The sequence below is a fragment of the Nelumbo lutea genome, chromosome 4 (assembly GCF_056320005.1).
Source record: "Nelumbo lutea isolate HS-2025 chromosome 4, American lotus-T2T, whole genome shotgun sequence".
NCBI classification, from domain to species: Eukaryota; Viridiplantae; Streptophyta; class Magnoliopsida; order Proteales; family Nelumbonaceae; genus Nelumbo; species Nelumbo lutea.
Genome location: NC_142687.1, coordinates 78,687,569 through 78,700,047, shown reverse-complemented (window position 1 = coordinate 78,700,047; position 12,479 = coordinate 78,687,569). Strand labels below are relative to the sequence as shown.

The 12,479-nt window shown below is 38.9% G+C and overlaps 1 protein-coding gene across 1 annotated transcript; it reads right to left on the bottom strand.

Moving 5' to 3' along the window:
• Window positions 1-1,848: 1,848 nt before the first annotated feature.
• On the bottom strand, window positions 1,849-3,103 carry LOC148861217 (extracellular ribonuclease LE-like). Its single transcript, XM_088984389.1, has 4 exons — window positions 2,932-3,103; window positions 2,669-2,824; window positions 2,351-2,552; window positions 1,849-2,266 (listed from the first exon to the last, which is right to left on the bottom strand). Exons 1-4 carry the CDS (start codon window positions 3,037-3,039, stop codon window positions 2,007-2,009), a joined length of 726 nt encoding a protein of 241 aa, XP_088840515.1. The 5' UTR covers window positions 3,040-3,103; the 3' UTR covers window positions 1,849-2,006.
• Between the last annotated feature and the right edge of the window lie 9,376 nt (window positions 3,104-12,479).

Genomic DNA, 12,479 nt, shown 5'->3' with positions numbered 1-12,479 from the left:
TTGTTTACAGGGGAGGTTGGGCTTTAGAGGAATCTTCCATGCTAAACGGATCTGCTACCACGACATGTTCCCGCATCTCTACCCATGAGACATGACAACTGCACATTGGGAATACTTCCCTTGTCATTCATGGGGAGATGTTCTGAATACATTGTGGTGGTGCTCTGTGGGTATGGATGTGGGTACAAATTGTGAGTAGCAGATCCAGAATTTTCTAAAAGTTGGTGTGTAACAAAAAAATTTAATTTATCCTTCCAGTCATTATCTCTATGTAGGTTTTTGACCCTTATTTGGGAGATTTCATACCAAATCAGTAAATTACGGTTTGAGAAATTTTTAAACCGAGCCAAACAGTTTTGATATAGAAACCAAACTAAACCAAACCGTTTTATTTAGGTTTAGTGCGGTTTCTAATACGGTTTAGGGACTTTGGACCATTCTATGGTTCTTTTGGACTTAACCCAATTAGAAAGCCCAAATAGATCCTTTAAAAATTAAAACTTAAAACTTTTATTATTATTTTATTATAAAATAAAGAGTTTATTATATATTTATAATTTTATGCTTTTCATTTAGATATATTATGTATAATGTTTATATATCAAATATTCATATTATATTATATATATGTATATAAAATTTTGGTTTACTGTTTGGTTCATTTATAAAATTCAATAAACCAAACCAAAACCATAAACCACAATTTAGAAAATTCTCAAACCGAATCAAACCATTTATAGGTATAAACCAAATCAAACTATAAATTCAGTTTGATTCAATTCGGTTTTACAGTTTGAACCATATAGTGAACACCCCTAGGAACCTGTTACCTCATTTGGCATCACACAATCCATAACTGAATGGGCGCTACCTAGAAAGTCAGCTTGCCCAAAAATCAGCTCGTTGGGATTATAGGACTTTATGATAATATAGTACTTGAACTTAAGTTTTTTTTTTTTTTTTTGGTATTGATTACTGGCCTTTTTGCCCTACTGCACTTTTTATCTAGCAACATTATACTCTTCTCAAAGATGGATTTGGAGCCATTAGTAACAAGGCTCGAAACTGCATGTCTTCTGGGGCTTAACACTTGCCAACCAATCCACCACTAGGTTGGTGTATTTGCACTTAATTAGGGCTTGAAAATTTTCCTTTATTTGGTTAGAAAGTAATCATAAAAAATACTAGGGAAAGATGCTTAAATGCAGTTGGATTAGGTAAGGACAACGTTGTAAGCATAGTCAATGAGCACTTAGAATTTTTTTTTGACACCTGTCTCTTAAAATAACCCCAGCCTACCCTTGAATAAAATTAATACCCAATTTTGACAGTTGTCAAAATATTTATCAAGTGCTAATTTAATGTGGCTACTTTTTGGTACCTACTACACCCGATCCCATTTAAAATTCTACTTACTGTAAATTATCGAGATTTATATGGTAGTCATTCAATGTTGTCTTTATTCTCAAGACATTCTTCAGTCAAAATTGTGAACTTGGATTTTACCCTAATAGTGACCTTAAATGATGAACCTAAGGCAAAAAAGAAAAGCAATGATTATTATTTTATATTTTTAAAACAAAAAATTACAAAATACAAGAAAATGGAAAAAATAAATAAGTAACTTCTCTGAAAGGAGAAATATGGAAACATGTTGACATAGACCATCCAATATATATATATATATATATATAAGATTTAGACTATTTGTTCCTCGGAGAGAAAGCAACTGGATTGATAATCTTTACCACGAAATGATGAACCTAAAAGGCTAAAAGCTCTACCTACATAAAGCAATTCAGTTTTTGGTATTTCATAAACCCAAAGGCCAAAACAGTACTGCACAAATATGGAAATAGATCTCTCTTTCTTTTTGATAGGCATGCAACATAGAGATACATCACATGGATCATATCCATATTTTATTATTTGAGCTACATTTCACTTTGACAGTAAAACGGTAAATTATATAATAGCTAGAGTAAATAAAAGCAACAGTTTAGGATCTAGGAACGAAGGTAGATCCCTTCAGCGGCTGATCCTCTGAAAGGTGGAAACCTAATGGTCGAAGGACAGGTGGGCTCAGGGTAGACGGGGCAATCCATGAATTCAGACCCAGATTTATCCACGCAAAACATAACTTGGTAGAGCTGATATTTGCCAAACTTATCAACAGTGCAGTCAAGTGCAGGAGTTACTCCAGTTGCTATCTGAAGGACTCGTGTGATTCTCTCCGAGCTGTAGTACTGCCCATCGGGGTTAATCCCTGCATCATTATTATTGCTTACATATATAAGTGATAATTAAGAAATTTGAATTTATCTTCATGCCTGCAACAATATAATATTACCTTCCTGTTTGAGGATCTGGAGGATATTCACTTTGTCCTTCAAGTCGAGACCTGCTTTAAAGTAATCGTATTGACCATCGAAGACAGAGAGTGAGCAGGTGCCATGCTTGGACCACTCGTGAGCCCAGAACGGTGTGCTGTCGCTGCTTGGACATGAATACGACGGCCATTTGCGTTGCATTGTGTGAAGCAGGCCTGTTATCTACACCATGAAAAGGCGATATCGATCGATATCATCATATATATAGCAGGGAAATTAATAAACAAGTTTGTACGACGTAGCTCTTGATGAGAAGATAGGAAGAAGAAAATACATACCTGCGACAGATCTAAAGAGTTGCCTCGATCACAGTTCATCAGTCTGGTCCCACTACTGGAGCAAGGAAAGAGGCCATGCACAGTGAATTCCTGCGAAACCATTCCTGTGTTTGGGAAGCAACAACCTTTTTCTGACGCACAAAACGACCCTGCCCACTAATAATTAACAAAACAAATATCAATACACAACTGTCACAATCAGTGCAAACAATTAAAGAAACGAATTAACGAATGATTAATTCTGGGTCGTCTTCTCTACTCACCACTTGCGCATGAAGGAAGAAATGGACACTGGTAGCATGTGAAACACTCAGAGCTGCTAAACATTGTAAGACAAGAATCATAAGTTGAAATGAAGAAGCGGATGCCATGGTTTCCCTCTTCTTACTTCACTTCACTTCGCTCAAGCTCAATCCTTTCTCTCAGTTTGGCGATGGTGCATGGTGTTCGGATAGCCACATTTATAGGCAAAAATCGTATGAACATTTGGTAGAAAATTGTAGAGAATACACCCAGTTTAGGATGTTAAAGCACGTGGGTATTGTATTTGTAGTTTTCGTTTTTTTTTTCTTTGGATTGATGGAGAATAATTTGGGTCCGTTCAAGGCACAATGTTGTTGGATGGGTGGGAGTGTTGAAAGGACATAAAATTATGATTCTGGTTTAATGGGGGTCCAGCGGACAAAGAAGAGAAAATTATGATTCATGAAATTCTATTTATTTTAGCGGTAGCTTTTGTTTCTCTTTCTTATAAACAACCGAAACTACGGGCCATGACCATGAGATATAGACTTATAATATTGACGTGCCGCATTTCATCCCGTCCAATATTAAATATTAAATATTACTAGGAGGCAAAAGTGGATAAAGCAATGTTTTCTCATCAATGCTTAAAAGGACAAAACAATTATATTCTTTCAATCCTATCATCTGACGTAAAATGTAAAACATGTTATCTTATTTCCTCCACAAGTTTATATCCTCTTTTATCTTCATCTCTTTCATCTTTGTCTATATCCCAAGATATTATTCAACTAAAAAAGAAAATGTTGCCTTGAATAGTTTCCACTTTAAAATTGTCGATGCTTTCAAATTTGGAGCCAGGGGAGCAGAGCAATTGTTGAAAAAAATGGGGTCACACAATCTTGAGGAGAAGCGTTATGAGGTGTCTGAAGGCATTGTTTTTAAAATGTTATTTATCTCACTCACTTATACTGAATTTGCTATTGGGATATAGGCAAATTCATTCACATGATACAATAGAGTCTTGGGCGAGAATCTGCATCTAACAAAATTGAATAGTCTCCAAAGAAACCTTATGTGAGATAGTAGCAGATTGAACTGAGAGAGACAAGAGTGATTTTTTGAAAACTTATGTTCAATTGCTCGATTTACCTTCCTTAAATAGTTTATAAAGAGCCATGGAGAAGAAGAAGGTGATAGTTCAAAAAACGCTCTTTGAATAGTCATAATTTCAAGCATTGTGACTGTTAAAAATTAGTTAATAGTTAATGACTATTAACTTTGAATAGTGCCTCTAGATCACATGCGATCGGATTGTGACCATTGAAGTCATCAAAGTGTGCCTCTAAATCACATCATTGCATCGCACACACGCACACGTTGCGCGGTAGCACGCTTGCATACTCTGTTCTTTATATTTCTAAGGAGTGTAAATAAGCTCCTATTTAAAAACTTAAAACAAGTTTCGTAATTTTCCAATGTAGGACAAATTGAAAACTGATTTTAATAAAAGAAAACATTATTTTCCTAGATATTTGTGCAAGTGTATTTCTTCATATAATTGATCAATCAAACCCCATTGGATTTAATCTCTAATGACATTAAAGTCTAATAGTAATTTCCAAGGTTCGAGGGTTGTAGGTCCCACCTACTAAGATTGAAAAGACATTAGAGGCCTTGGGAGTGTTCCTAGGGTCGAGGACTCCGACCGGAGATTGCGGTCACATAGGGGGACTCAAGCAAGCGTTGGCCGACCACGACCCCTAATTAGTGACTCAAGAGTAAATTTTCCCAGAATATCTACCCACATTAAGTGCTCTGTAATCGTTAAGGGTGGGTATTACCCAATTTCCCTTACGAGATTTGCCTATGTTAAAAATACCACTGGCCAATGCCACATGTTAGGGTCTGGCAGGCCTACCAAATATACCTACATCACTTAACCCCGACTCTCGAGGCTGAGGTTGAGGGTTGCGTGTGACTTATGCTCAGCCCTCAACCTCGGCCAATGAGATTTGCCAATAGCCTTGTCGAGCTTTTCACTGTTCGAGGATTTCGAGTGGAATTAATCAACATGGTTGTGGTTGAGTCACCGTGTCTCATAAGGGTTCTTGTTTCTAGTGCCTAATAACTGTATTTGGTTGCTCAAGAGCTGTGTTTGGGTTGCTCAAGAGCTGTGTTTGGGACAGATAGCTGAATGGTCACATCAGTTTGGCATATGTTGAACCAGAGACGAAGGGTGAACTGGCTTTAGGCCTTTACATCATTTCGTCTCTCAAGGTCAATGCCATGTGGAGGCCGTCGGCACGGTTGGGTGAGGCGGTTCACTTATGACCATCGAATAGAGTGAATCTTTGTTGTCCATTTCCCTTTAAAAAGAGGGGGAGACAGGAGAGGCTTCACCATTTGTCCACAATACACTTGCTTGGAGTTTCTCGGACCACCTCAGCTCCTAATAAAACTTTCTTCAGTCCTTTCTTCATAGAAATCTTTTCTTGGTAAGGCTTCGTGTTACACTATGTAGACTTTTGATTCTAGTCCTGAGGCCTACACCCTTCTAGATTGCAGTGATCCCAATAGTACTCCTAGCATCAACAACGGGAGTGATAGTACCAATAGTAGTTCCAAGGGATCCTCTCGAATGTCCAATGTGGAAGGTTTGCGAGAGAGGGTTGCATCTCGATGAGCCAAGCATGACAATCAAAGCATGGACTCCGTTAATGAGAACATTGGGTACACCAGGCCAAGGGGTGACGTCTTTGAGTGTCCTTTTGCTGGGCCTTTGAGGGTAGACTCGCCAGGGAATACTCTAGTTCTTCTCATTGTGATAGATGTTGAAGAGGCTAAGGGGCCGACGGGTGAGGAGAAGGCTGAAGCCGAGGTTCGAGGCATGACCCTAGAGCATTATCCTTGCTCAAACTTAGATAGTATACTTGACATGGAGCATATTTAGGCCTTGTCCGAGAAGTACTTTATTCTAAGGGAATATAGGGTTAGAGTCCCCTATGTTGGTGCTAGGCCGTGGCTCTACCCTGAAGGGGAAGTTTGCATCCATGAGCATTATCTTCATTTTGGTGTGTACTTTCCTCTACACCCTTTAATCCTTGAGTTGTTGAACCATTACAAGTTAACCCTTAACCAACTTGCTACAAACAATGTCAGGACGATAGTGGTTGTCTTGGTGATGGCTCATCTTTGAGGGGTCTCCATAATAGTGAATATATTTCAAAGCATATTTGCCTTAAGAAAATGCCTTGATGGTTAAGGGTTGTGGTACTTCTAAGGCCGATAGGGAAAAGTGGTGGACAACCCGTCGTTTGTGCAGAATTGGAAGAAGAAAATTTTCTTCGTATTTTGTCCCAAAGGCTGGTCTTTCTGAACTATTTGGGGAAGCCCATATTCACTGGTCGAGAGGATCATGCCACAAAGTAGTGATGAGGAGAAGGCCAAGATGAATCAGCTTCGACTGAGAGGGATAGTTCATGTCGGACCCTTGGTGAGGGAGGAAGCCTTGGTGATAGCCTGCCTTAGTCCTACCCCCCTTGGTATTGACACTCCTATTACTTGCTAATTATGGCTTTGTCCAAGCTTTGGTGCAGTTTTCTATTAAGTTGCTGCTTCATTGTTGCAGAGATGGAGGGCGGCATGAAGGCTATACTATTACTTGCTAATTATGGCTATGTCGAAGAAGACTGCAAAAAAGAGTGTCCCCGAGTGTATGCCTTGGAGGCAGCCAAAGGAAGGTACGAATAACACAAGGACCGAGACCGAGGCAGCCAAGAAGAAGGCACTTGTGCAGAAGCGCCTAGTTGAAGGCGTCTGAGATCCATTGTCTGCCAAGAAGCTACAAGTGAGGGAGCATTGAGCTAAGGGAACTTCTAGTGGATCCTGTTAAGTTGTTCCATACTCTGATGCTCAGGATCATGAGCCCCTGAATGCTCGTCTGGTCTACCAACCAACTTGGAATGTTAGGGAGGGAGAGTCCTTGTGCACATTTGAGATTAGCTAATAGCTCGCCGTAGGGATGGTGCTTCCCATTGATTGTCAGTCTAGAATCCAACACTCCATTAACTCTGTTTGGAATGCCTTGTTGGATAAGGTGGTCAAGGTATGATTTTGGACTTCATCGATTGTTATAGTATCTTGACTGGTTTGAACTAACTTATATTTCTTTCTATAGATGGTCTCCTACTCCGTCGGCCTCTACGACAAGGTGAGGGTCTTGATTCAGTTGTGTCTATCACAGGAGGTTGAGCGACTCAAGCTTCAAGTGGCTAAAGTGTAGGCAGGGTGAGAGATGGTTGAGAGTAAAGCTCATGAGGAGTACGAGCACCGTAAGAAGGATGAAGCCAAGGTTTCAATGAAGGAGAAGTTGGTGAAGGGGTTGAAGTCCTCCCTTAGCTCGATGGAGCACTAACTTGAAGAATTCTCTTTACACATGGTGTCTAACTATAAGTCCTTAGACGAGCATAAAAGGGACTTGGCCTACTTTACTTCCTGTGCTTATTTGTAGGGTTTCAAGGATTGTATGATCCAAGTGTGAAGGATTTTCCCAAACTTTGACATTAATCAATTGGATTCATTCCCTGATGCCCAACAATCAGTTGAGGTTGTGGAGACGGCCAAGGACCAAGGTGGTGACGATCCATTGCAGGTTGACGGGTAAGAAGTGGCTAGTAAGTGAAACACTAGGGTCAATGGCCAGACTGGGGATGCCGACTAAATACTTCATCTTCACAGTTGTTTGGGCCTGCATGCCCTTTGAAGAAATGTTACTTCTGCGTTTTTTTCTAACTATGGGGCTGATACCCCCCCTAGAAAATTTTTGTCAAAGAACAAGTGTGAATAGAAGTTTTTTCCTTTGTAAAAAAATGCTTTGTGTAGGTAGGGTAAGGCTTTGATGGGAGATGGTCTCTTTGAAAGACAAAGAAAGACTAGGGATTAGGGGGATAGGCTTTCGGGCTAGAGTTCTAGGGTAAGGAATCCAAAAGCAAAGGGTGTTCAAGTGCTAGGTGCTGAATGAATTTCAATACCGGGAGGATCTCTATTTATGGGGGAGATCCTGAGATCCTGAAAGGTAGGAGATAAAGGTTCTTGTGACCTATCAGGAAAGGGAATATTACATTTGCTATTAATCATTGGGCACACCATTGGGACTTCGCCATGTGTCTCATAGGGATCTTCCTGAGGATCGGCTTTCCTTTCACTCGGGAGTCCTCATTACTTACGTGTCCCCTACTTAATTGATGTGGCACTCATGACATCATCACTTAGAGGGCGATATCTTGTTAGTTACACATGGTGCCTTGCTATGTTTGTCTCTTTGGAGTCATGTGCATAGGTGTCGTTGGACACGATTCTTTAACGGGCCGTGAGTTTATCGCATGCCCAAACAGGTGTGGGACCTTGTCGTGGATTTGGCCATGGTTTCCTTTTTCTCAGGCTATGAGTGGGCTCACTAAGGGCGTGCGGTGAACCGCAGGTTTATCACAGTTTTGTGATGCGTGATGTGGGTTCATCGTAGGTCTGGGGTGCATTATGGATTCATCACAGCGGGGAAGTTGGCTGTTTGTCTATTCGCATGCAACTGCGTGGTATCAGTTTAGTATTTGATGTTCTCTAAGGGTCTTAATGAACACTATGTACCAACATTAGCCCCCTGCTTGTCGGTAAGTGGGAGCTTATCGATAAGCACTTTGCCTTCTCATTTTTGGGTTTTGTAGTGGGTTTGCTTGGTGCATTGGGTTTCGGGATTTTCCCTATTTTGTAGATTTGTATGGATTCTACATGCCTTGTGTCTGTGGTGGTAGTTTCTTACATTCCATGGCTTAGCCCCCTGTCTTTTGGTAATTTTCTTCCTATCAATGGTCAATGCCATGCTCTATTTGTGTGTTCTAGCCCCCCTGACCGTTGATAGAAAGATAATTGGCAAAAGACATTGGAGGGAGAAAAAGAAACTGTTTCTAACCAATTTCCTTTGCTAATGGTGGTACTCATGTCCGGTTTGTAAAGTTTAACTCGCCTAGTCATTTGCCAAGGGGTGTTTGTTGAAATGTCAAGCCCCCTGACTATCGTTAGTGAGAAAGGGATTGGCAGATGGTTCTGTTGGTACTGGTTCAGCAGGGATGAAGCCCACTTGTGTGACGATGCGCAGACTTTTTGATCAATGATGGGTGATTGAACTGCTAAGGTGTTAAGTTGACGATGAGGTTGGGACGATCATTGGGCAGCGCCCACATGGAAGGAATGACTAGCAATCTCTTCGTTAACTAAGCGGTAATTAATGTGGTTTGACTACTCGTGCGGCACTGTTTTGTTACCCAATATTTAAAATGATGGTAGCACACGTGGCACTATGCTTGAATGAATGCACTGTTTTATCCCGCCTTTTAAAGGGTGTTTATGTAAATTACATGGGTTACTTTTCCACTAAGCATCATTTCAGGCGTTGTACTGGCGTCTATTCATCTTCTCCGGTGCCGTTCGGCATTCCGCATGCGTGTGAAAATCCTTATAATAGTGTAGGGAAACCGCATCAATTCTCACTTTTACCTTCTTGCTATCGTCTTCGTAGTGTTTTTTGTGTCCTAGGTTGCTTCGCAAAACCCTCTTCAATTCCTTTTCTTGTCTCGCGTTCCTTTGTGCCCATCCATTTCATGCCTCTCATGGCTACTCGCTAAGGAAAATCAGTCTATTCTTTCATTGACTTCGTTAGGGAAGTCGATACCACTGAGTTGTTGGTGGAGATAGAGGCCTCCCTAGCGATGGTGGGAGGGGTTTCTAGCCTCCCTTGCTGGTGTCCAGGGGTAAGGGTGGATCTTTTGATGTCATCATTGGTGTAGAGCTAATGTGTCTCTATGATCATTCAGAAGTGTCCATGTTGTACAAGTGTTAGAAACCCCAAACTGATAGATCGAAATCCCCCAACAATTATGCTACTTGGACGCAATACATTCTTGAGAACCCCATGTACTATCGAATGTTGTAGGATTCTAGGCTTCTCAGATTCATGGATTGCTACACAAATCTCATGGGTCGGGAAGGTGTTAAGTATGTTGCACAGTTGTTGGGTCACTGGTGTTTTCGCACCCACACCTTTGTAGGTGCATTTGGGGAATTTACTATCTCAATCGAGGATGTGGCAGCCCTGTTGGTGCTACCGATTGGGGGTTCTATGTCTTTGCAGCATTTGTAGTACATTGAATCCATTCTTGAAAATTTGAGGGGGTTATGTGAGGAGCTTCTTAGGGAAGTTCCTCCTTATAAAGCACTTGTGGACCAATCCACTGCTTGGGGCAAGATGCTGTTGGACTAGTTGTTGGAGTATTGGTTTGAGTCTCATGGCGGGAGGGATGTCATGGTGTGGGATGCTGGCACGTGGTGTCATCTTGCAGCCTATATTCTGTATGTGGCATCGCGTTTCTTGTTCCTGGGGGTCCCCAGTTATGGTATTGGTACTGTATTGATTCCCCTAGCTGTCCTTGCTATCAACAGCCATCAACTTCGATTGGCGTTTATGTTTCTTGGCTACCTGTACGAGCTAATGGATGACATTGTTCAGCAGCTCAATGATCCCAGTTGCAAGAGGCGCTTAAGTTATAAATTTACCCCATTCCTCTGGATGTTCCTTTGTGAGCGATTTGAACTCACTGTCGCACCACCGCGACTATCTCTGATTTGCGTCCACATTACTACTCTCAACAATGACAAAGCGGAGGAGAAGGTTTTTTAAGTGTGTAGGAGGAAGTGCTGGCTCCAGGCCAGTAGACATAAACAAATTAAGATGAGCGAGATCAATGTGAAGTTGGCTTCTCTCGATGGCTGATAACCTTGCATTTTGATTCCTTAAGGGCAACAATTCGGGGGTATTTTCGGCTGTAGAAAAGTCAAATTCTGTCATTTTCCTAGTTAATTTCAATATTGCGGCCTCTAAGAGTATCTGTGCAAATTCTGGGGAAAACTGGGAAGTTTTCATGGCTAAAATGCAGATTTTGGGAAGCTAGTGTGAAGTCCAGCTGAGAGGGGGGATGTTTTTGTGAAAAACTGAAACCAGGAGGGCACTTCCTAGCTGCTAAACCCAATTTGGCGCCCCTTCTACTATATTAGCATGCTCCCCACAGCTTAGCAAACCCTAGACCACCTTTTAACCCATTTTTTTCACTCTTAACAAACCCTATCCACCCCTAACTGCTAAATCCTCACCTTCAATCCCTTCTAATCTCCACCATCCATTCTAGGGCACTCTCTTTTTAGCATTCTAACCTTAGGAGCCACCTAACTTCTAATCTTCACCATTCAGCCTTTAGCCATTAAATCTCAGCCTTTAGCCATTAATGACACACTTACGGACACACCAAGTTTTTGGCCCCATTGCGGGGGAAGCATGGAGAAAAATTTTTATTTACTTTTCAGGATTTGTTTCATTATTTTTTTCATTTTTGTTTTATTACTTGATCAATTATCTCATTTTAATTCTTGTTTCTATAGGACAAAATAGTGAAAGGTGGGGTACTGGAGCATTGCGGGACTCTGGAACGGAAGAGAAGAGAAGAGAATTTGGATTGCGTTTCAGGTGTAGTCGTTCCATTTTATTTTTAATTTTATTATTTTTATTTTCAAACTCTTCTTTTGATAGAATAGTTATTTTTGAATTTTTACTGATTTATTTTTAATATTATTTTGCTTCCCTTTTGTTTCTAGATCTATTCTTCTTTCTTTATTTTAATTTCTTGTTCGATTTTTATTTGCTTTATTAGATTTGTCCTTTTCTTTTATTTTAGATTAAAAAACAAAAAAAAACAAAAAAATCATTTATTTTATTTTATTTTTTGCAGCATAATTTTCATTTGTTTATTTTATTTTATTTTCGGTTTAAATTTTATATTCATTTTTCTTTTATTTCAGATAAAAAAAAAAAAATAAACAAAAATTAAAAATAAAATATTTCGTTTATTTTATTTTATTTTTTTTGCAGCATATTTTTTCTTTTTATATTAATTTTTTGATTTATGTTTTTCTTTTATTACAAAAAAAACGAAAAAAATATAAATAATAAAAAAATTCAACATATTTTTTCTTTTATTTATTTTATTTTCGGTTTAATTATTTTTTATTTTATTTTATCTATTTCTTGCATAATTTTCTTTTCGATCATTTTATTTTCAGTTTAATTTTCAGATTAGCAATTAGTTTGTTAGAATTTATTTTTGGTAGTTGTTAATTGTTTTTAGCATAATTAATTGTTGTTTTATTTTCTGTTTGCAATTATTATTTGTTGCTTTATTTAATTTCCTTTCTTTTAGTTGTTTAATTGAATAATTAATTGCCAAATAGGAAATTGTTGAGCTTTTCGAATTTGAGTTTAAATTTCAAATCTGAATTTAAATTTAAATTATAATTTGTATCTGAATTTGAATTTGAATTTCAAAATTTGAAATTTAAATTTTAAATTTTTGAATTAAAAAAATCATTTTTTTTTAAATTCAAATTTAAATTTCAAAATCTGGATTTGAATTTAAATTTTCCAAAATTATAATTTTGAATTAAAAAATCAAAAAAATATAAAAAA